Source organism: Thermobia domestica, chromosome 5, assembly GCF_964235325.1.
Source record: "Thermobia domestica chromosome 5, izTheDome1.hap1.1, whole genome shotgun sequence".
Classification (NCBI taxonomy): Eukaryota; Metazoa; Arthropoda; class Insecta; order Zygentoma; family Lepismatidae; genus Thermobia; species Thermobia domestica.
In genome coordinates, this window is record NC_137458.1 from 277,174,474 (window position 1) to 277,199,435 (window position 24,962).

General features: G+C 39.4%; 1 protein-coding gene across 1 annotated transcript in view; it reads right to left on the reverse strand.

The window, feature by feature from the left end:
- The window catches only part of LOC145686641 (NADPH oxidase 4-like), an 89,380-nt gene extending 71,728 nt beyond the window's left edge, over positions 1-17,652 (reverse strand). Inside the window, exon 1 of the mRNA XM_081760116.1 lies at positions 17,348-17,652. Coding sequence (XP_081616242.1) covers positions 17,348-17,398 — 51 coding nt within the window. The 5' untranslated portion in view covers positions 17,399-17,652. The remainder of the gene's footprint in view (positions 1-17,347) is intronic.
- Positions 17,653-24,962: the final 7,310 nt, after the last annotated feature.

The window sequence follows — 24,962 nt, forward strand, 5'->3', positions numbered from 1 at the left end:
AACCCGGTTCCAGAACCAGATCTTAGGAACCGGTTCCAGCCCTGGATCCGAAAGTCCCCAAAGACCCGTAAAGGGGACACAAAGTTCACCTTCAAAACACTGCAAAGAGGACCATGCGCTTGTGCCCTCCCCGCCCAGACCCGCTTGTGCCCCCAGAAAAGAAATTTTGGTCCACCAGTGGGTGTTTAGGCAAATGAGTTGGCCAGTTTGCCTGTTTAGCCAATGAGTTTGCCAGTTACCCAGTTTATTTAGCCAAATGAGACAAGCGGCCGCTTCCTGGGCGCCTGCCTGTCGCTTCCACCATTTCATCTAGCACACTGTTCACAGAGTGCCAGCACCTAGAATTTAGCGTAGGGTTGGTCACAAAGTTTCGGTTCCAGTGGAACCGGTTCCAAACCTGGATCCGAAAAAACGGTTCCGGAACCGGATCTTCTAGAACCGGATCCGTTCAGACCCGAAAACCGGTTCCACCAGGAACCGGTTCTGGCCATCCCTAACCGTGACCCATCACGATGATGGGTCAACACCAGAAAATGTTAGTGGAAAAATTGAAAGTGGAACCATTGACCATGCACTACGAAGTCGCGTGCGTTTACAATTCGGCTAAGCAGGTCATTAATTAAAATAGAGAGAGAGAGAGAAAAAAATCTGTTTCTTTTTTAACGCTCTTACTCGCTCCCATAGGCGATACATTTTGATAGTTATGCTGACAAGAAAGAGTTCCTCTTTCCAAAAGAATAAAAAAGTACATAATTTATTGAAATCCTACGCCCAGTTCAAAGTAAGTTTTGTTTCTAACATGACTGTACAATATTTATGATAAATTACGTATATGAAAACTCACATTATCAGGAATCGCAAATGGAATATACTGCATATTAGCATAATCAATTTCTGATATCACTATACTAAGAGGAAGTAGACTTAAGCGTGCCAGACCCTTCGATACGCCATTGGTCTACACTATGGGTTTATGCATGTACTTTCAATAATGCACCAGTTTTAATAACAGTTCTCATAATTCTGCCTACTGCACAGGCAGTTTCTGTTGTTTTATTAAACGTAATATGAGTATGCTTTTTTTCTTTCTTTCTTTTCTGCAAACTTAAAACTCTCTATGTAGTCCTAATATCGGATTGTATTGCTTTATGTGATGACTTTTTTTTCGTTTCCATTTTCTAATTCAAATTACACTTGATAACTTGAATCACTTGAACAATATTTTATAACAAAACAAACCACGTAGTGACTTTTAATGCTCGTATGTTCTGGCCACGCTGTAAAGGCAAGCAAAATAGCACTCACATCTCCCCTCCTTCAACCAATAACAGTATATAAACTGTGGTCCGCGTAGAGTAGTCGCTAACGCTCTCGCCTTCGGTGCGAGCGGTCCCGGATTCGATTCCCGGTTGGTGCACTCTGTCGAAAAAGTGTAACACGCTTTTTCAGGCCAGCCATTCACACCAGGCAAATATCGGGAGATGCCTAACTTATAGGTCCCAGACTGCTTCCTTCCTTCCGTTTCCCCGGATATAATGTGCTCGCCGAGGGACGTCATCCCTCAAAACGTGACGGGCTAAATGGCCTTAGATACCGAAAGCCCAGAATTCTACACAGTATATAAAGTATAAACACACCACAGCGACTCTACAAAACAAACGCACGAACTCGTCAGATGGGTAATACGAAAAGGTAATGACATTATGGAGTAGATTCAGTGGCGAAGGGTGATAGTTTCAAGAGGGTAGGCCCAATGTTGTACTATTACTACTACTAGTGCTACTATTACTACTACTCCACTATTACTACTAATACTACTACTATTACTATTGCTACTACTACTACTACTACTACTACTAATAATAATAATAATAATAATAATAATAATAATAATAATAATAATAATAATAATAATAATTACAAAACAGATTAGACATAAATACAGTATTTTACTACAGAAACACAAGAAGACAAATTCACATAATTTAACGTAATTGTAGTCCATCGACAGCACTTATTCGATCCGGACCTCAATTTTCATAATGAAATTCACGTATGTCACTCATAGCTGATCTTAATTCGCCGTAATGTAGTTTAATTGTTTTAATCGGGCTTGATCGGGTAGGGAAGATGGATTATCACATTATCTGCGCTTTACAAGAACATCCGTTGTTTAGTCTACTTCAACTGAAACAAACTCTGCTTGTAAAATTTCGTCTTTAATTAGGCCTATATTGTTCAAAACACATGGCAAACATTCAATCCAGTAATTTTGTATGTCACTTATTTCCCCTTTTGAAACAGAATCAGACTTAAATATTTTTCATACTCTGCTCTTTATTTCAACAACTACAAATAATTTTCTTGTACCAATGCATGCAGAACTCTCTTGCCCTCTGTTTGTTCTATGTTCAACACAGGTGTTAGTCTTCGTTCCTTAATAACACATTAATTTTCCAAAGACCATTGACATAGAAGATTCTTTAATAGGAATTATATTATGTTCATATTCTCCACTTACTGACATTTTCTCTCATTAACTTTTGCAAATGTAAGAAAAAAAATGTCATAATATCTCAAAAACACATACTCTCTACTCAACTCGAATGAACTCAAGGAGTCTGATGCCGTATAGGTTTGCGCCAATGTAACGGAATAAAGGTGTATTAGTTTGCGATAACAGGCGTAGCACCTTTAGAATTACTTGTTCCAGATTTTGCGTTGTGTTAGAGTCCGCAAAATTAAGCCAAGTTGGTACGGAATGAGGCCCTACGTTCTCTTGCTCTTTATTTGTTTGACATATCGAATTGAAATCGAAGGTCTCAAGAGACACACTTTATGTAGAAACGAAAGTCGATAAGCGCTGAGGCCGGTCTCTTTCGCAGGTTATTACCACCCCGTTTTCTCGCGGGATTTTCTTAGTAGCTTGGCGGTAGTTCTACTGCCGCCTGAGCAGTGTTGGGCAAATTTCAATTGAATTAACAATTAACAATTAATCTGTAAATTTAATTGTTAATGGCAATTAACAATTGAAATAAGTAATGGTTAATTGTTAATTGCAGTTGGCCATTAAAAAAGGAGAATCAATTGCAATTGATCAATTGATTGAAAGTAATTGCAATGGAAAGTAATTGCAATTGAATTCTGTAATTCAATTGCAATTGAAATTAATTGGCAATTGATTCAATTGCAATTGATTTCCACAGCAATTACTTTCAATTGATTGATCAATTGCAGTTGATTTCAATTGATTTTGCCCAACACTGCGCCTGAGACACTGCTCGGTGAGCCTCCAAGCAGTGGTGCTAACCACGATTTCTTTATCGAACAACATTTTTTTCCAACTTATGTTAGAGAACTATCATACATTCTGTGGAAGGAAAATGAATCAATTATAAGTTACAATTTCTGAAAGTAAATGGGTAGGCCGGGGCTCAGGGCCTCTTACGACCCTTCGCCACTGAGTAGATTAGTCTTTTTCCGCAAATCGTTTACATATTTTGTAATAAAACAAAAAGTATGTGAGTATTGGTCAATAAAGAGTTAACGCACAACTTTATTTTTAATTCCACACATGCTATTAAATATGTTATTACTCTTAGAAAATGAAAGACAGTGAATACTACAAGCATATTCTACATTTAAAAAAATATATTTACTTTTGCGGCTTACCGAAACATGTTCTTTGCCATTAGGTGCAGTTTTCATTTTTTTTTTTTTTTTTGACCACATCAAAACACGACAATATTTAGAATCACTCCACACTCCAGTTATACAAAATAATCCTAAAACCTAGAATTATGTTGAATTCACTAAATTTAATTGTATATAACTCGTACACGTCTAAACACACTACTTCACTTGTATGCTACACTGCAAAACAATGGAAAAGCTGGTTGTTTCATATTACTCTCTTTTTAATCAATATTCCTTACTGTAAGAAAGAAGAAAAGACATTTTAGGAACTGTCAATTTCTGTACAATTAAAGAATAACTTGTGAAAAATTTCTTTTTTTGCGAAATGTTCTCTCAGCGGCTGACTAACATATCGAGCCCTTGTAAGAAGTGAAAGTATGCTGGAATTGTTGTGCTCCAAAAGGTTAATTTTGGGATTATTTTCGGTGGCAATTAAAACCCAATTCTTGTTGCTTTCTTAACTCCACGGGAAGACAACCGACATACTCATGCAACGGCAAATATTATATAGCACCATTTTTTTCTATGAACCAGTAATATATACAAAAACTTTACATTTCTAAATGAAACTATATAACTTAATGGGTGGGGGGCAACTGTTCCCCTTTGCCCCCACCTAATCGCCGCCCATGCTGATACCGTTAAACTGAACGACCTCGAAAACCACGAATTCAACACTAATATAGGTGTATGTCGTTTTCGACTACTTTTAAAATCTCGCCCCCTCCCTGGGAATTGGAGTATGACCTTGAAGTTGAATTGGATTAAAACTGTCACTATTCATCTCAGCGAACCCAAAAACTATGAATTTAACTCTAATATTGGTCGTTTTCGGTGGGGCGGCAAAATTATTTAGAGCACAGGGGTGCACAATATATAAATACGGGCCTGACAACACAGTCCCATGCCGGTAGCCAGCCCAAAACTGTAGGGAGGCGGTTGAAGTTAGGGGATCCTGATCCAAAAATATTATAGTTCATCACCATATTATAGTTCATTTGCAAGGCTACCGTGAAAATTTTAGGGGGGCCCGCAAAAATTTAGGGGGCCCGACCCCCCTAGATTCCCCTGGATACGTGCGTGCACAGTCCTAATAGTATACATAGGTATTAATCATTTAACACACAAACAAAGGACTACATAGAAATAAACCTCAAAATATATTATGTGATCAGAGATTTTGTGTTACTAGTTTGCATATATATATATTTACGAACTTGTAGAAATTAACTCGCCTGCGTAGAGTAGTTAGTTAGCGTAACTTAGTTATGATTGTAATCCATGTAATCGTTTAGCTTTTTCGATGATCACGTACCAAATTTGTCGCTGGACCTATAGCCCACGAAGCACTTGAGAAAAGTTTGTATTAATTAAACAGATAGTTAACAAAAATAGGAAACTAAGAAGGGAAAGAAATCGGTCAGGCTTACAATTAAAGGAAATATCCCAAGACTTTTCACTAAACCTCCCGCAAAAACTTCCCCTTCTGGGAAATCTGAAATTAAGCAGATAGGTCTATACGGGCGTAGGAGTCTTACTCATACAATATTAGTAACAGATGAAATTCTTTGAAATACACATATCTTTTGTCATCAATAATTCCTACTTTTATCTAAGTAATGTGGCAACATCAGTATATAACTTATTTATAGTTTTGTTTTTCCTCTTGGCTAAAAATGCAACTTTTTAAGTGTTTCATCATTTCCTCTGGTTATGCTAGCAGCTCGCCAGGGAGTCGTCTGGTAGATATGGAACAAGAGGGTTTCTTGTGCAACCGCCTTATGGATGGATGGATGGTTTATGTCAAATACAACTTTTAATATGCGAGAAATCAACAGCAAGAAATTACACACTATGCTACTTGTCCTATAAAAACAGCAACAAGGCCAAGGACAGTCTTAAGAGGGATCGAAAGAGGTTCTTTCTAAACTAAGGTTACCAGATGTTCCGTGTTTTTTTATTACAAAATTATCAAGCCATACTTTAATTACATTAGTCAAGAACATTCGGAACTAATGTATAAATTTGCTGAAGCCGAATCATATGGACAATTAAAATAAGAATGGTAAACAGGTGGCGGAGACAGAAAATGACGCAAACTTGCGTATTTAAATTTTAAGTCAGTGCTGAAGAACAAAAGCTTTTTTCAAGCCAGTCATCCTGAATGAAGTTTTCCTAGGTTGGTTCCTCACATGATGGTGCCAGACAGTGTTCTGGACGAGAAGGAGATGCTAGTACAAATAATGTATAATAACGGTATGTATACAAGAAGGAAATATTTATCCCAGGCAAAGCTGTTATGTTATTTCTGTGATACGAATCGGGAATGATCTTTTACGAGAGGGGGATTTCCTCGCCATTCCTCCATTAATTCGAACACTGGTGCCAGATCACTTTCTTCCTTCCCCATTCCTTTCTCCCTTCCCGATTCCCCAGAGCATAGTGGGTCAATGCTATAGGCTTACCTCTTGTGCGTGGGGTATTTGGTTTGACCCCCGGACAAGTAAGTTTGTGGTGTACAACATCGTGTCCGTGAGTTTTCTCCCACATTCTCATTTTACCAATTCTTTCATCATCATTCACTTACTTTAGTCATCGTCTTCCCTAGCCTAAAGAGCATAATTGTGGGACGTTAAACTGAAAGAGCCATTTTTCACCGATCTCGATCAAATTTTCGACATAGATTAGGTTCGGGCCTGGGATGGTTTTTATAATTTCATTTTGACGGTAATAGTCTACTTAGGGAAAGGGGAGGAGGAGTTATATAAAAAAATATTGAAAATAATCGATATTAGAATCGATTTTTTCGGGGTAGCTGAGACGAACAGTGACACTTCCGATGTTGCTTAAATCCAAATTCAGTCCTCATTAGTACTCCTATATGTCTAAAATGAAACCATTCTCCCCGTGCCAACAACGGGCATTCTGCTAGTCAATAATATATTCTAAACAGAATAAAATTATCAACTGCATCAAGTATGGCAACGGACAACACAGTTCTTCGCAAACGCCACAACATTTAATTCTCAGTTCTCTCGAAAGCCACACACGAGAGTTTACCTTCAAGTATCTCACTTCATTAAACTCGGAAGTTATTTGTCGAGTTATATACGTCTTATCTTTGGACAATGTTTTAATTAAACAGAAATTGAATGTTAAGAGTTCATCATAATTTTAACTGTATCTCCTTAACTGTATACAGTGTACTCTGTCGTCTTGCTAGTTTACATAAAGAAAAGCTCGATGTGGGTACACACATGGGCGTCTCTGGCGGGGGGGACGAGGGGGACGCGCCCCCCCAATATTTTGGAGTACAAAATATTCAATATTTTATTCTAATTTAATTTATTTACTAACGACAGAACTACATATAAGTAATAATTATTTTATTTATTTGCAATATAATAGACAACAGAGTTCCTGATATACCTCAGGGGGTCCGTGAAGGTAAGCACAAAGGCAACACATGGGATCAAAGATAATAAACAGGTTGGGCTAGGTAGTAGCATTTAAATCGGTTTCTTTGATGTCCCCACCAAATTTTACATGCCACAGACGCCAGTGGGTACACACAGGGGCGTTATTTAAGGGGACAGGGAGGAGCAATTCCCTCCCCCCTGAGTTTGAGTTTTATATAGATTTTATCAATAGAGTAGTAGAAAGTCAGTGAAAACCGCGAAATATTACTTATATCAAGGGGTCTTGCCCCCCCCCCCCAAGGAAAATATGAAACGATGCTCGCGGGTACACAGCGAAAATGATTTAGGATCTAGAAATTGGATTTCTGGGCATCTGGCATCTATGGCCATGTTAACTCATCGCCTCATATGAAGGATGACGTCCCTCCGCGATCACACTATCCGAGGAATGGGAAGGAAAGAAAAGGCTGGAACCTGTATGTTAGATACTATCCCGGCATTTGCCTAGTGTGAATAAGGAAAACCCAGGAAAATCTCACTCAGAACGTTTGGCCTGTAAAAGCTTTTACACTTTTTCGACCGAGTGTCAACAACGCGGTGCTACTACACAGCAAAAAGTGATGGTGTTATGATACAACACAATTTAAACATAGATATAGCATGACTACCATATTAGGGTGTTATTTTAACACCAACGGTCAAGCTTTGCGGTTAACATAGGCCCAGTACTTTACCTGTTTATCATGGAGTCGGTGTTCAGCGGTTTGAAAAAGAAAATACCGTGGCGGTGTTAAAAGAACTAGGTAAAATTGAATAAATGAACGCCGAAATAGGAACAATGCCACAGTGTGTTTTTTTCAATGTATACTTTGTGTTGCTAGAAATACTCCAGCGCGCATGGCAAACTCAAGCCATTGAGGCATCAATATTGAAAATTATATTATTTGTCAGTAATCAGCGAAATCTTTACTAAGAACTAAGAACAACGACTTAGCGAAAGCATCACACCCACCTTAAAACTCTACCTAAGTAAGTCTCAGGTACATACAGCTATACAAATAATTTTCTCCGTATACATTGCCTTGTAGAGTCTGACATTGAGAATTTGTATTAGCTTTTACTACGAGCAAAGCGTTATGCAATATATTTCACATTTACACTAAGTAATGAATAACGTATTACTTTTTCTGATCTTTTAAATAAATAGTTTTGTAAAAGTATGAACTTGTTGACAAAAAAATTACATTAGCTCAGGTGCTGCCATCTGTTTTCGATCTTCTAATATTTGCTCGCGTCGTATTTCAACGCGACGTCAGATACCTGACTTAACCACTACCACTTTAACAATTTACTTCAAAATACGATGGAGTTGAAGTTGACACCAGGCATGTGCCAAAATTTAACACAACTGGAGCCTTTCTATTTTAGGTTTGCCCCTACTGGCGCTGCTGTTAGGGTTGCCAACCGTCCGGTATTTTACCGGACAGTTCGGTTTTTGACGTCCTTGTCCGGTGTCCGATACGACCTCAAAACCGGACGTTAAATGTCCGGTATTTTTTACTCTTACTAGCCCTATTTTCTATTCTATTCAGATTATTTTCGGATGACGAAAGAAATCGTTTGTCGATGAACATAGTTAAAGCAGAGCTTATAAATCGCTTTGATATCGACTTGTGCGCGGAATTTGCTGAAGAGTTGAAGGCAGGAAAATTTACTGAACTTATCAAAAATGCTGTAGGTCAACAAAAGTGCATGTTCAAGAGCGCAGCTTCATTCTCGGCCTACAACTGCACGCACTCAAGACAACGTACACAAGTGAAGGAACTTTTGACCCAGGATCGTTGTGTGACATTGCGAATGGAAGCGGAGGAAGTAGGAATTGGTCTGGAGACGGTCCACCTCATAGGGACCCAGTTTCGGTAAATGTAAGCTTTGCTCCCGACTCGTGCCCCACACTTTGACGCCGAAACAAATGTAACTTCGGCTTGACGCTGGTGGAGATGTCATCGACATGGCAGATCGATCCAAATTTCCTGAAAACCATCGTCATGGGCAACAAGATCTGTTGCCTGAGGTACAACCCCGAAGGCAAGCGTCAAAGTATGGAATTTTGGGGTCCAAGGTCGCCGAGAAGCAAGAAGGTGCGAACTGAGAGTCTCACATCAAGACAATGCTCGTGGTGTTCTTCGACTCTCAGGGTTTCCTTCATAAGAATTTCTCCCTGAAGTCATCGTGTTAAATACTGCTTCGTACGTTGAAATACTGAAACGTCTAGCGAATAACGTCAAGGAAAGCGACTGACCCTGCTTCACGACAATATCCGGCCACACACTGCCTTTCTGGTGCAGCTGTTCCTGGTCAACAATAGGGGAGATGTGTCACTCAATCACCCATCCTATTCCCCAGACTTGTCTTCCCGGATTTTTTCTTGTCCCCCAAATTGAAATCAGCTCTGAAGGATCAGAGGTTTCCGAACATTCAACATAATGTTACGACCACCTGACGGCAATCCCTACAGACCAGGCCCAGTTTCCAGGACTTCTTCTACAGCCGTTCCCAGAAGTACATTACCGTCAACGGAGTTACTTCAAAGAATAGTGACTGTTGTTTCAGATATGACAATAATCCATTCAAAATATAGATACACTCACCGAAGTTTCTGGACCGAGGTTGTGTCTCCACAAATTTTCAACCTGTTTTTCAAAGTGTCTGGGTCAAAACTTAATCGTACTGGACTATAATGCTAATATCCTATTTTTCAGGTGCAGATATTATATGTAAGCTTGTGTTTTTCTTTTGTTGCCACGTGGAATCTTAGAGACTTGATAGTATTTCGTGGATAAATGAAAATAGTTTATGTTTGTCATAATCAGGCAGTGAGGTACTGGTACGCAAGAAGAGGTTACCGAGGTTTTTACACCTCTTGCTACAATATATACGAAAAAATATATAAATTTATTTTATTAAGTTATGGACAAAAAATCGCCTATTTCCTGAAGTAACTTTAAGCCCCCTCCCCATTGATGTCAGGAGTAACACACTGGTTTCACTGTGCTATGCAAAATTCAATAGGGTAGATGCAACTAGAGAGATATGGTATTTTGTAATTAGAGCTTACTCGGATTCAGATTCGCTATTCCCAAAACAGCTCTCTGTCAGTAATTTCTAGGGATGGCCACAAAGTTCCGGTTCTTGGAGATCCGGTTTTCAGAACCGGTTCTGGAACCGGTTCCGGACCTGGATCAGAAAACCCGGTTCCAGAACCGGATCTTAGGAACCGGTTCCAGACCTGTATCTGAAAACCCGGTTCCAGAACCGGATCTTAGAAACCGGTTCCAGATCTGGATCTGAAAACCCGGTTCCAGAACCGGATCTTAGGAACCGGTTCCAGATCTGGATCTGAAAACCCGGTTCCAGAACCGGATCTTAGGAACCGGTTCCAGACCTGGATCCGAAAGCCCCCAAAGACCCGTAAAGGAGGCATAAAGTTCACCTTCAAAAATAATGCAAAGAGGACCATGCGCTTGTGCCTTCCTCGCCCAGACCCGCTTGTGCCGCCAGAAAAAAATTTTGGTCCACCAGTGGGTGTTTAGCCAAATGAGTTGGCCAGTTTGCCTGTTTAGCCAATGAGTTTGCCAGTTACCCAGTTTATTTAGCCAAATGAGACAAGCTGCCGCCGCCTGGGCGCCTGCCTGTCGCTTCCACCATTTCATCTAGCATACTGTTCACAGCTTGCCAGCAACTCGGGTTTAGCGTAGGGATGGTCACAAAGTTTCGGTTCCAGCGGAACCTGTTCTGCGAGGAACCGGTTCTGTTAGAACCGGTTCCAGACCTGGATCCGAAAAACCGGTTCCAGACCTGGATCCGAAGAACCGGTTCTAGACCTGGATCCGAAAAACCGGTTCCAGACCTGGATCCGAAGAACCGGTTCTAGACCTGGATCCGAAAAACCGGTTCCAGACCTGGATCCGAAGAACCGGTTCTTGACCTGGATCCGAAAAAACGGTTCCAGACCTGGATCCGAAAAACCGGATCTTCTAGAACCGGATCCGTTCAGACCCGAAAACCGGTTCCACTAGGAACCGGTTCTGGCCATCCCTAGTAATTTCAGTTAGCCTCACGCCAGCTTAGGCTCACTATCCTCAGTAGGGCTCGCACTCATCAGCTTCATTGGGGCTCACGCTTATTCGAACTTAGGCTCCATCTCTCTCCATAGAAGTCGTGTTCACACGTGCTCGTATCCAGCTATTGAGCCCGGGAACCCGACTCTTAGAGATACACATGTCTACCATGCTAAATACTATAACATTCATTATCATCGGTATTTTGCTATTATTGGTAGGGATGCGCACAAAACGAGTCGAGACAGGATTTTCCTGACAAAATTCGAGTCGAGACACGGCTTTTCCAATTGAGAAATATACATTTCTCGAGTCGAGACATTACTTTTACAGCACATTTTCGAGACGAGACAGCCACAAATCTTGTCTCGTGCGCATCCCTAATTATTGGGACTGGGAGGTCACTTGCTGTAACTGAGAAGCTTCCATGCTCAGTGGTCTTCCGCTAACCTCTTCGTCTTCATGTACGATTTCTCTGTTTTGATATCGTCCATTAATTATAGTCTCCTTCGCCCTCTCCCTCTTTTTCCTGCCACCATACCCTCTACCACGTCCTTCATGATACAGTTCCTTCTTAACCAATGTTCCAACAAGTTGCTCATCCTCTTGTTAATAATACCTAAAATTATTATTTTCTCCACCACCATTTCTAACACCCTATCATTCGTTTTCCGCTCGACCCATTCTCCTGCACACTCAGATTTCCAAAGCTTCCAGCCGTTTTTCATTCTTTTTGGATAATCTAGTTTTCTGACTCAGAACACAATACTCCACACGAAGCATTTTGTAAGTCGTTAAAATTAAATTTTCGTGTAAAATTTTCTGTGGCATATCAAGAAGAGATGGACAAAATTATTCCATATACCCGGGCCTTCATGAAAGAATTGCGGGGTTTTGTGGTGCTGTTGTGCAGGAGTGAATCGTTGAATGATACACCGTTTAGTTTGGCAATTCAAATACCTTATTTAGTGCAAAATCAAAGAGAGGTAAATTTGGATAAGGGCGTAACTAGCAATTCTTCAATTTTTCAGGAGAGCAGAAAAACAAACGCCCTTGTCCAATTAACCAACGTATTCACACACTATTTTTGGAGACAGTCGTTCGCTACGGAGCAGAGATATTACCTTAACAGCACCTAGACACATACTGACATGCTCAAACTTGCAGAAAATACATTTATCTCATTTTACCGGAAATAGGTCGATACACCCTTATCCAAATAACCCCTTCAGTAGTACAGTTGGACATTGCTAATGCGAACCTTGATAACTCGATTTATTCACATTCCCTTCAACTCTTCATAATACTCAATGTAAAAAATAACCTCTGTAAGTAAGAATGTTTAAAAATTTCAACCTCGGTAAGTCGAATTTTAAAACTTTCAGAATCATCGGTAACTCGAACTTCCGTATCTGTGAACCTCTACAAGTTGAAGCTTACCTCTATAATTCGAATATCTATTGATGTGACCTCGATAACTCGAAGCTATAGTTCTATGTTATTACGTAATTGCCATTGCTGCTAATGTGTGCTGTAATTATGTTTTATTTATGTCTAATATTTTATTTTTAGCAGTCATTTCATTTAACAAACTTTCACAACTTCGAGTTATAGAGATTGAATGAATAAAACTTCCAGTTAAGAGTCTTCATCCCGGTGAAATTAAAATACCGCTAATTTTACAGTAATTATGTGATATCTTCAAATAGATAAAAGATAATCGAAATGTGGAACATGAGCGCCCTAGACAATATTATTTTGCGTGAGGTACCGTTATCACGACTCACTTATCTGCTTTCGATTTCGAGCCATTTTGAAAATCGGCATTTATTTTCGCGTTTCTAAACAGCTGAAAACGGAAAGCCGCTAGGTGACTTGTTATAACGGTACCTCACGCAAAATAATATTGTCTAGGGCGCTCTTGTTCCACATTTCAATTATCTTTGATCTATTTGAAGATATCACATAATTACTGTAAAATTAGCGGTATTTTAATTTCGCCGGGATGAAGACTCTAAAGAGGTTACATAGTTATACATCATGAGGAACGCGGAACCTCGGTATCTCGAATTTTTGTTGTGGCCGCCTTGATAACCCGAAGTTTGATTTCTCGAAAAACTCGATATCTCGAATTTATATCTATTCCCTTCAACTGAGTTATCGAGGTCCCGCTATTACTAGCAGAATCCACTATACTGTGTCCATGTTAACATACGTTTGCACGTCAGTATGTATCTATATGTGCACAATTCACAGCATGACTCACGTTTAAGTGATAATCAATTTCTCATCAGACCCTGTTGAGTATGTCTGGCGTAACAGTATCAACTGTATCGTTGTTTCTTGTTTTTAAGTGGTTCACATTATTTGATTTTAAGACGGTACACCATCTCTTTGATAAAACCACACAGATGTACAAACGCACTTGAACATTTTTTCTAAATCAAAGTTTAGTGGATTCCGGTGGTACTGAATCTGTGTCGGCATCAAAACTATTTGAGTTGCCAAAGAAAATGGTGTTTCATTCAATCAGCTGTGCCATCGTTCCTGCACAGCAGCCCCAAGAAACCCCGCCATTCTTTCTCGAATACCCTGTATTATATGGAAATTTTATTATATCAATAACAAAAGAAATTAGCATATTGTTTATTTTTATTTAAAAAAAGATTATAAAAAACTAGAACTATCTTATGGAAAATCACTGGTTTTGATTTTTTTAAATAACTAATCACCTTATTGCTTCTATCATTTCAATGCAACAAATTAAACTGAATGCAATAATACAAATCACATTTACCGGCACTTAAAAAGGAGATCTTATGCCTCTATAAATCAAATATACTATGTAAAGCTATATCAAGTATTGAGGACAAGGTCTGTGGCCAACACATGACTCAACAGATGATTCGAAATGTACTGAAGTGTGTGTAGTGCTACCCGTGAATAATTGGGAATGACTTCTTAACACGATCTAAAAAATCTTTATCGACCTTTCTCTCCCGGTCACAAAAGCGTTCAATGGCTTACATCACGTTTATATTCGTCTAGCTTCCAAAGTGCACATTCCCAGGCAGCTATAATTACAATTACTTACGCTTGCAAGTTTAAAATGAATGCTATACCAGTCTGAGTAGGCAATATTTCTGTTCTAGCTTCCAAGCCTATTACCATTATCAATTTCTCTTACAGTATTGTTCAGAATTTTATTTTTTTAAAAATAAAATAAGGATAAAATTTAACAAGGTAATAATGTTTTAACACTAGAATTTTTCACTACAAAACAAAACTGACAATTGCTATAGTCATTTCAAGTACGATATCACTTGCAGAACACTTGCACAAAATTTGAACGTTTCCGTATCCATATTTAGAATATATTTCTCAGCTACATCTTGGGGAGACGGTGGCTCAGAGATACAGCGCTTACCTCTGAGGCGAAGAGTCTCAGGTTCTATCCCAGACCCAGAGATTTCCAAACTCGCGTGACCGGCTCTCAGGGTTAATTGAATTTGAGCTCAAAAATTGAGCGCGGGTTCGTGTAAGCACTTTCTCCAAACCTCACTTAACTTTAATCTCACGTTACAAACTTGTCCTCAACCCCACGGTTTCTTCCCTCCTCAACCTCACTAGCTCACTCTCACCCCCTTCATCAACTCTCAATCTCACTCGCCCTTACCTAACGGCTTCTCGCCATCTCTCAAGTTCACTCACACTCATGTTCACGGCCCCTCACCTACCCTCAACCTCACTCCTCATTGTCACTCATCCTTACTCTCACGGCTACTCTATACCTCTCAATCTCACCCACCCTCACCTTAATGGCGCTTCAACCTCGCTCGTGCTTACTCTCATAGCCATTCAGTACAAATCAAAATCACTCACCTTCTACTTTATAGCCATGTGAACCTCGCGTAATAACTTTTAGAATAGCGAGGTTGAGGCAGGAGCGCACCCACGGGGGTCCACCGGGTCCGGAACCCCTCAATACTTCCTAACTCAAGACACATTTGTATACTTTCTCAACAAAACTATATGGTCCTTATGCAGAGACGTTCTGACGTGTGATTAGTGGCATACTAAAGAGAATGACTAACATATGTTTGCTGCAGTAGTCAAGCCTTTAGTATGACGCTAGTCGTACGTCAAAACGACTCTGCATAAGGCGGTATTTGTTTAACTATACTTGGAAGTGATTGACGGATCATGACAATGTGATCTTACATTTTTCATCTCTACTCTTTCTCTTATAAAAACATTCTAATTCCATCATTTTTTTTTTCCCCTGAAAATATAGGTGGAAGCATTTTACAGTTACTTATCGTCTTTACGGATGCAGAATAATACCTGTTTAATATTACATAGATGTAGTGGCTTATAGTATTGGACCTTCTCCCAAAGCTTGGACTCCTAGCAACAAAAAAATTTGGGTGTGCACCTCAGTTGAGGAATAACCTCATGAGGTTTCCCACCTATGCCTATGAGTACGATTATCCCTATCAGTGGATAACGAATCAGAGCCCGAGTCCTAGCGAGCACGAATCCCAGTGAAGTTAGTGAGCGTGAGCTCTAGCGAGTGCAAGCTTCGTTGAAAATATTTAGCGCGAGCTCGACGAAGTACAAATATAAGCTACTGTGAGCATTATTAAGATTTAATAACTGCAGGGCGAGTCAAGAGTCCGCGCGAATCCTATTGCAAAATGGCCATCTCTGTCCAGACCTTCCGTGGCTACAAGATACTGATGGCCCAAGTAGCAAATAATTCAACTTGTCTGTGGGACGCGTGACAACGTGGCGACAGTGGAGCAGAACTGGCGACAATCAGTAGCCTGTAGCCTACCATAGGTGGTCAGAACGGCTAGTATACGACGAGATATCGAAATGAAGAGCCTTTGGATGTCCTCCTGAGGCAAGTCATACGTCTTCGACATGATGGCTCCTTCATCCTTACTCTATGCTACCTGTTCAGCTGGTGGATTGCGCATGTGTGTGAGACATTGTGTAACCAACAACCAAACATATTAAATCTACAAGAGATCGGCGGAATGGGCCAGCCAAGGAAGGAAAGGAACACACTGTGTCTAGCCAGGAAGTGTACGGCAGTTCGTGGAACACGAGGACCCGCATTATTCTGCTGGAAAATAGTCCCCGGAAGGATCATATACTGTTTGGCGTTTAGAACCGCAACAGAAAGAAGCTGCTCACCTTATCCATTTAAAAACTTTAACGTTCTACGACTATGAATTTTAGGCTAAATGTTTTAATAAAAATAAATGAAAAAAAGGGTGGAATGAGAATGTAAGTTGGTTGGATTAGAACTCAGAGTTCCTTTCAGCACTGAGGCTATATGGAATATGGATCTACAGTGAAATCCGAACCACAGTAATGCCAATTTCAAGGATATCTCACCAGAAATCGAACTCGGGATCCCATGTACTAAAGGGGGTTCTGAGTTAGCGAGCGGACGCGGTAGCGACTAGACCAGCGGGGAGGGTAAGAATATGAGGCAAAACCCACGGACATGATGTTGTCCATCACAAACTTATGTGGCCTAGGATAAACCACAGACATCCCGCACCGGAGGTTTTTGACAGCTGAGCAACCGTGACACTCTTTTTACGTTAGCGTCCCACATTATGCTCCAAGACTAAGAGAGGCGGTAAATGAAAATTGTGGAATTGTGGAAAAAGATGGGAGAAACAGGAAAGCCCCGAACCACGCACATGACGTTTGTCCATCATAAATCCAATATTGCGCGAGCTGGTATTGAACCAGAGACTCTACGCATCAGAGGTGAGCGTTTCACCAGTGAGCCACTGCGGCCCGCATATCCCTATAAGTTTTGTTTAGTGATGCAGATAAAATAGAGCCGACTCTGAAGCACAACACAGACAAGAAACGAGAAAACAGGTTGCACACACAGTTTTACTAATGAAATTTTGAGAGAGACAAATGTGAAGAAGCCGCTAAAAAAAAAAAAAAAGGAAAAGATACATTGAACACAGTTATATTACTTTGTATTACTAAAAAAAAATCTAATTTACATACTGTAAATGAATCATGTAAAATTGAAAGAAATAGTATTTGTTTTAAAAATTAAAGTATTTGACTCACCATCAGCCAATACCGAGTAACATAATCACGCATTGTGTTCCAACAGGCCATAGTTTAAATTTCTTCCCTGTTTCTGGTGTGTGACGTGACCCCAACGGGACGATTTGTATCAGCTGTACGCGAAACTCATGCTTCTGCTTGAAGCAAGTGCGGTCCAAACACTGACGAAACCAGTCGGAGTCATCCTCTTCTTCTCCTTTCATCCAAGCCTTCACTCCATCCACGAGAGAGCGGTAGAAGGAAAAAAAAGAAAAAAAGAAAAAAGGTCCGAACGAAAAAGCCTGTCTGCGGACAGCCACTTCCACAGCGTTGCCAACTTTGTCTATATTCAACTCACAAGACACCGCCCACAAATTGATGATTGTTCTCACTCCGGATGTTGTTTCGGAGGTTTGGATAGAAAAAGACGAAAAAGAAAAAAATTAAAACAAAGCTTACGTAGGAGCTAAAATAGCGATTATGTAGTCATATCAGTTCAACAGGCGACAACAAAATCCTGAGGCATCGCTCCTCATTCTTATTTACGTCAACAAAATATATGGAAAAGGGGGTGAGTTTAGTTAAAAGTTTGGCAACGCCTATTTCATGCACATGTGTAGGGGTGTCCTTTGGTTATGGAAATGCCACAATTAACCTTTCTTTTTTCTCTTGGTTTTCTTCTTGTTTCTTTTTCTTGTGTGTTTTCCTTTCATTCTTTTTTCTCTTCTTTCCCTTCGGATTCGGAATAATTAACCTCTTAGCAGATGGAGCTAAATTTATCAAACAAGTTGAAGCTGCTTAATGAAAGTGTGCGACTTGTGGTTAAAGCCCTAACAATAAACAAATTATCAAAGAATATAAGCGTAAAATCTTCAAACTCTTCACTGAACGGAAAGAAAGATTACATTGTGTTGTGTTATTATCATTAAAATCTACTGAGGATTTCACACATGTTTCGATTATAATGAGGTTCGACCTTTCGAGATAATTTACTATAGTACATCTTGTCTTTTTTTTTTTTTTTTAAAGTGCATCCTAAAACAGATTGCTAAAACTTCCAGCTAACTATTAAAAAGGAAAATAAGATGGACAGGCCGGCTTACATCTTAAAAGTGTGGCTGGGATGGCCAGGAATGTTCACCTTCAGAAACTTACAGTTGTTCGTTGACATGTATATATGAATGGAAAGTGAACCAAAGTTAGTCCCTCCAAAAATTATCTCGTCCCTCTTCTCAGTGTTCTGGCTACAGGGTATAATAGTGTATCCAATGGTTCTTTTATAAACAGTGGCATATGCAAAGGGGATATGAAAAAATATTTACTATTTTAAGGTGTATATACAGGGTGGTCCAAAAGTAGGTATACACCCCTGGATTGATCATGTATAACATTCTAGTTTATGGGTGCATTTGCTACGACTGTTCCAAGCTTAGGGTATAAAAAAGTAATTGAAACAAATAATAAAGAAACTAAGTCTACCTAATGGATAACAATAAGAAATAACATAAAATGTAATGAGCTGATCAGGACGGTACTGTATATCTACTTTTGGACCACCCTGTATTCAAAAATCCTGAAACGATATAAACTTGGGAGTACGCACCTCTATGAGAAATTTTGTGTACGATATTGTTTTTTTTTTTTTTTAACTCTATTTTCCGCTACCAAAAAGACTACGAATTTCTCCGTCCCCAACAATGCTGTACTTTTAGGAAAAATACTTTAAATAATATGCCTATTTCTTTATCATTCATCAGATAGAGCAATGTAACGGAACAATTTTGATACATTACACTCGTACAGATTTTTCAGTTTTTTTTTTTTTTTTTTTTTTTTAAGAGTGTTATAAATTAGAGGACGTGCCCGTACTCCAAAATCATGAAACCATACGTCATAGCTTCGTCACGCCTACTCCACCACCTTAGTAGGCTCACTTTAAAACCAATGGTCCCATAAGTTAAAATTGAAAACTGCAATATCTATTTCTCAAATATCTCAAAACGTGCTATTTCTCAAATATTAAGCAAACAATCAGAAATGAGCTTGATCGCGAAGCAAATTGAGGTTAGTAAACTCGAGAAAGCATGAGGTCCATTGAAAGTAATGAGTTTGAGTTCCATTGGGGAGCGCGATGGCTCAGTGGTGCCGGTGGGTGTAGCCGAGCGGTCTGAGGCGTTAGGCTGATGATCACGAGGTGAAGCCCATTGGGGGTTCGAGTCCCTCTGTAGTAGCAAGGGTCGAATTTTAACTGTCCTCGATGTTAATGTGTTCGTGTCCCTGTCGTGTCTAGTAGCCCTGAAAAGTGGTTGCAGTAGAAAATGTCAGGAAGTTTAAAAAAAAAAAAAGTGGTAGAGTGTTCACCTCTGGTGCTTGGGGTCCCTGGTTCGATCCCAGCTCGCGCCGTGTGGACTTCGTGGTGGACAAACACCGTGCTCATGGGTTTTCCGGGGTTCTCCCGTTTCCTCCCACTTTCTTCATTCCGCCATTCCATTCATTTCTCATCATCATTGTCTCCTTTAGCCTAACAGGCATACTGTGGGAGTAAAACTCAAAGATTTCATTTCTTTTTCTTTTTCTTTTCTTTTTTTTTTAGTTCCATTAAAGGTAATGACTCCAAGCTCGAATGAAATTATTGGGCGCGAGCTCAAGTGAGAGTAGATCGAACTGGAGTAGTGAGCCCAAACCCAGTTGAGAGAAATAGGCCAAAGTGCGAGCTCATTTCAAGTTAGACATCCCGAGCCTGAGTGAGCGTGAAAACAAACGAAATTAGTTAACACGATCCTGAGTCCCACTGAAAGTAATGAACCCGAGCTCCATTGAAGGTAAATGACCACAAGCCCAAACGAAATTCAACGTGAGCCCAAGTGAACGCAAGCCCCACTTAGGGTAGTGAGCACGAACCCCAATAAGTGTAATGAACTCGAGCCCAAATGAGTGCAAAGCCGTACTATCAGTTAGCCCAAGCCCCACTGATGGTTGTGAGCCGAGACCACCAAATATTACTTGCCCACGGGCTATTTATCTACCAAATTTGAATCAGATCCTGCTAGTAGTTAATGAGAAATAAAGTACCATATACAAGGTGAATCGAGCCTATCCAAGCCTGTCCTTGACCGAGTCCAACCACCAAATATCCTTTCTATTCATTTGACCATGGGGAATTCGCCCACCAAGTTTGGTTCGGATGCGACCAGTATTTACCGAGAAGTAAAGTGAAAATGAAATCTTTCAGTTGAATGTCCCTCAATGTAGGCTATGGGAGACAGATGATCAAGGCAAGTGAATGATGGTGGGGGACCCGGTGGAATGGGAATGTGGAAGGGAATTGGAGTACCTCAAGAAAAACCACAGACACACTGTTGTTGGACGGGGATTGAACCAGGGGCCCCACACATCAGAGGTAAGCACTCTACCATTGTTCCACCGTGGCCCCCAAGAAATAAAATACCACAACACACACACACAGACCGGAGTACAGCTATAAGCTTCCATATACTTACACTGGAAGCTAAGAGTTGAGTTGATTTTGAGTTTAACGTCCCGTTCAGCAGCGAGGCTATATGAGACGTGGACCTACTGATTAACGTGGAATCCGAACCACATGAGCTCCCGCCGGGAATCGAACCCGAGTCTCCCAACTGGATGCTAAGAAGTGCAAACTCCAGACTATAAGGTGGTACTAGTTAAACATTTTCAACTTTCACACAATATATTCGATACTATTGAGACGTGATCCAGACTTAGCCCTCGAGACAATACCGAGAATGAGACGGTGACTTTAGACTTAAGACGAGACTGTGACAGTAGAATTCTCGTCTCGATACCATAATCCCTAAAAGTAATTGGCGCGTACAACGCACAAGGGAATCAAGATCCACTTGGGCCATTTTGGGATATATTTCATCTTTAAGATTTCTATCTGAAGCTCCTTTCAGAGCTTAAAAGGCTCACGTCCAGATAATAAATAACTGTAGTAATGTAAGAAACAAGCTTTAAATTTCCATGTTCTTAAGCGTACCATACAAAATTTCTCTCTCTTTTTCTCACAATTTTAGTTGCTGGCTTTGATTCCCTTATGCTCTGAACGTCCCAATCACTGATACCGCAACTCATTTCAAGGATGTGACCGATATGCATTTTTCGCTGTTAACTCTGTGTTTGAATGTCATGTAGAGATATCACGAGGACCAGCATAAACGAAGAATATGTATGTTTACGTTTCTAGAAGCTACATATATTGCACATGTCCAAGGGGCGTCTTCAGGAATTTCAACAAGACCCATAAATGTCCCGGGATATTCAAGTTCGAACTTCAGGTTGAGACTTTGAAAATAATGGAAATATTTATGGGATTACCTTTGAATATGAATGGTTATTTGCTTGTTACGGGACAATATTTGGGTATCCAAAAATCGGCCTATGATTCTGCCGTGAATGTCTGAAACGTTCAATAGGTATCCAGGACGAAGTTCCGTTTCCAGAACATAAGAGGAAAATTGGATTTCAAATTATGTTCACAGGCAAAAATGGGATGTGCCGTGGATATCGGGATGTATACGGCCGTAAACAACCCGATATCCCTGGATTGACGTTCATTAGAGTCTAAAGTACGCAAATATACTATGAGTAATTCTGAATAATATACACTCATGTGCAAAACTTAAGAATAATACTATTTGCATGATTTATTGTACTCAGAGAATGGTGAATCAGCCGTATATTATTGGAATGTGGAATTGCAAATGGATACAGTCCAAAACATGGAAGGGAATGTACAGTATGGGCAACAGAGACGAAAATACATGGGCATCGGAAAATTCGACAATAGACCAATGTAGTTTTCGAGGGTTGATCGTAAGATAAAGGATATCAATAGTGTGTGTGATCGCCTGCACTCCAACACATGAACCACAACGTGATTGCATGTTGGGAATCAGATTATCAAGAAGTGGCTGGGGTATGTTTTGCAATTCCTGTACAAGTGCCTCCCCAAGCTCAGAAATGGATCTTGGAGCCATTTGATGACATTCAATTCGCCTGCCAAGCATGTCCCACGCATGCTCGATGGGGTTCAAGTCCGGTGAGCAACTCGGCCAATCGAATCGCCTGATATTCTGGTGCTCAAGGTTAGTGTTGTAAATAGAAAAAAAACGGTTCGTATTTTTTCAGAAATGTACGTTTTTTTTAGAAAAAAAACATTGCCTCTCGTTTTTTTTCTAAATTTCGTTTTTTTTCAAACAGTCATTTGTAATGCATCTTACGTCTATTTAAGTATGAAATATTTTTATGTAGGTGTAATCACCGTAAAATGCAACATAAATTAAACGCTAGATACTGATACGCTACAAATATTTTACAATTTACATGAATACCATACCTATTAACAATTCGGGTTTCAGCAGTTTTCATCAATATCAACTAAGAAATAAAAGTAGAAATGAAATTTTGTTTTTTCGTGAAAGCAGGCCTTTAATAAGTACGAAAATAATGTCACGAACAGTATAAAATTCCAATAATCTGTCTAAAGGTAAAGAATAATACTAATTTGCCTAATAGTATTTTTCTAAATGTCATATATAAATAATTTGTCGACTAGATATATATGATATGCAGAGCCGGCTCTACCATATAGATTTTGTTAAGGGAGGGGCTTTGCCTGAAAATGTGAAAATTCTGCAAGATATTTCATATACTTTGTAAGTAAGATTTCGGGGGGGGGCTTAAGCCCGGAAGTCCTCCTAAATACGCCACTGTATATATACAACACGTGCATTTGCGTGGAACGGCAAGCTTGGATGGTCCGGCAAAATCTGTCATAAGTATATTATTTAAATTAAATATTTCTTGTTGGAAATAGACTTCATGATGATGGTAGTTACATTTACTAAGCTGACCTTCTATTTGAATACTACATTCATAAATTATGTTTAGGTTGCATTAGTTTAAGATCACATAAACAATGCTAAAGCAAATGGGCGAATAAATCCGAGCACAAATTGCTTGATTGTTGTCAAATGCAAGAATTCAATTCTCGAATAGTAATGAATATCTGTTCCATTTAGTAAGTTATCACAGTTTTGATATGAAAGTAATCTTGTTTTTGTCTGAAGCAAGTTCCTTATCATTGAAGATAGAAACAAGTTTTTTAAAAAATGTTAGAAGATGTAGAAGAAAAATCAAGAAATAAAGATAAAAGAGCTAGTTGCACTGGAATTGCAAACTGATACATTGAGATTGAAGCTCGATAGTGAATTCTATAAAAAGGTTACCATCTTTCCTCTGCAGGTGTGTTTGCTTTATCTTTCACTATCATAATAGATTAACATTTAAAGAAAAAAAAACAGACACAACGGAATTGCATTTTTAGTAAGTATTTAAGCCTTTCTGAGTACGACTGCACTTACCCTCACCTTTGTTGTCCATGCTGGAGTAGCATACTTAAAATTATGACTAAGATTTGTTCTTTCTGGAGAAAGGAGGAGGCGGCAAATTATGCCATTACACGAGGCGACAAATTGACTAGGACCTGAATATAGGATGACTCAATTTGAAGTAATGCAGAGTGTTTCAAAATTAATATTAGGGTTTTAAAACTTTGTAGTATTTATTACAATAAACTTAAAATTATAAATATTATATCACATGAAAGAGCAACTCAAACAGTTTTGTACGCACGCATGTACATGCATTCTTCTTCTGTCTGCCGTTAGAAAGAGCAAGTAGCGAAGATGGAGACTAGAAAGCAGAAAGTTTTTTGTGTTTTAATAAAGACTGAACCTGTACAGTGCAACCGTCTGTGTGAAGAATATTAAGGAGACGCTTCCAACTACGTCTTTATTGTTTGCAGCTGCTACAGGTCTAAAACCTACAGACTACGGTTTACGTGCCAATTTCGCAAGTGAAATATTCCTGCATAACAATGAAGATTTTCTGGATCGTATCGTCTACAGTGATAAATCGACTTTTCACCTAAGAGCTAATGTGAACACTCATAATGTTTGCATCTGGCCGTCAGCAAATCCTCAGGAGATGGTACAATTGAAACTAAACTCCCCTAAATTGAATGTGTTTTGTGCCGTATGGCGGAAAGTTTATGGGCCTTTCTCGCCTATCGACTAGATGTGTGCCGTGTGATGAATGAATCTCACATTGAACACTTGTAACAAAGACTGTTTGAGGTGCTCTTTTACTTGATGCATTGCTTATAATTGTACATAAAATGTAATAAGTACTACGAAGACTTAAAACCCCAAAATTTATTTTGAAACACCCTACATTTCTCACCAACAGTGTTGGAACTAAGATGTAAAAAGGAGAGAAAATTTTCCTTATAAAGTTACTGTTTACAACGATATTATTATTAGTCGAGACCATAACTACAACAACAACACGAGTTAGTAGTCAAAAAATGTAATCAAATGTGTACTCGGTAGCCCAGGTGGCCAAAGTGGCACACACAGGTGTGTCACTTGTTTAATCCGCTCCAGGGTGGACTCTAATTAAGATATCGGGATATTATTCTTGCAAAATGTGGTTGGATTATAGTTTATCATATTAATTTCTTTTTCTTCTGGTGTCGAATTTCCTTCTCAAATTTTACCCCAGTAAAAGATTCGAGAATTTTCTAATTTCGAAT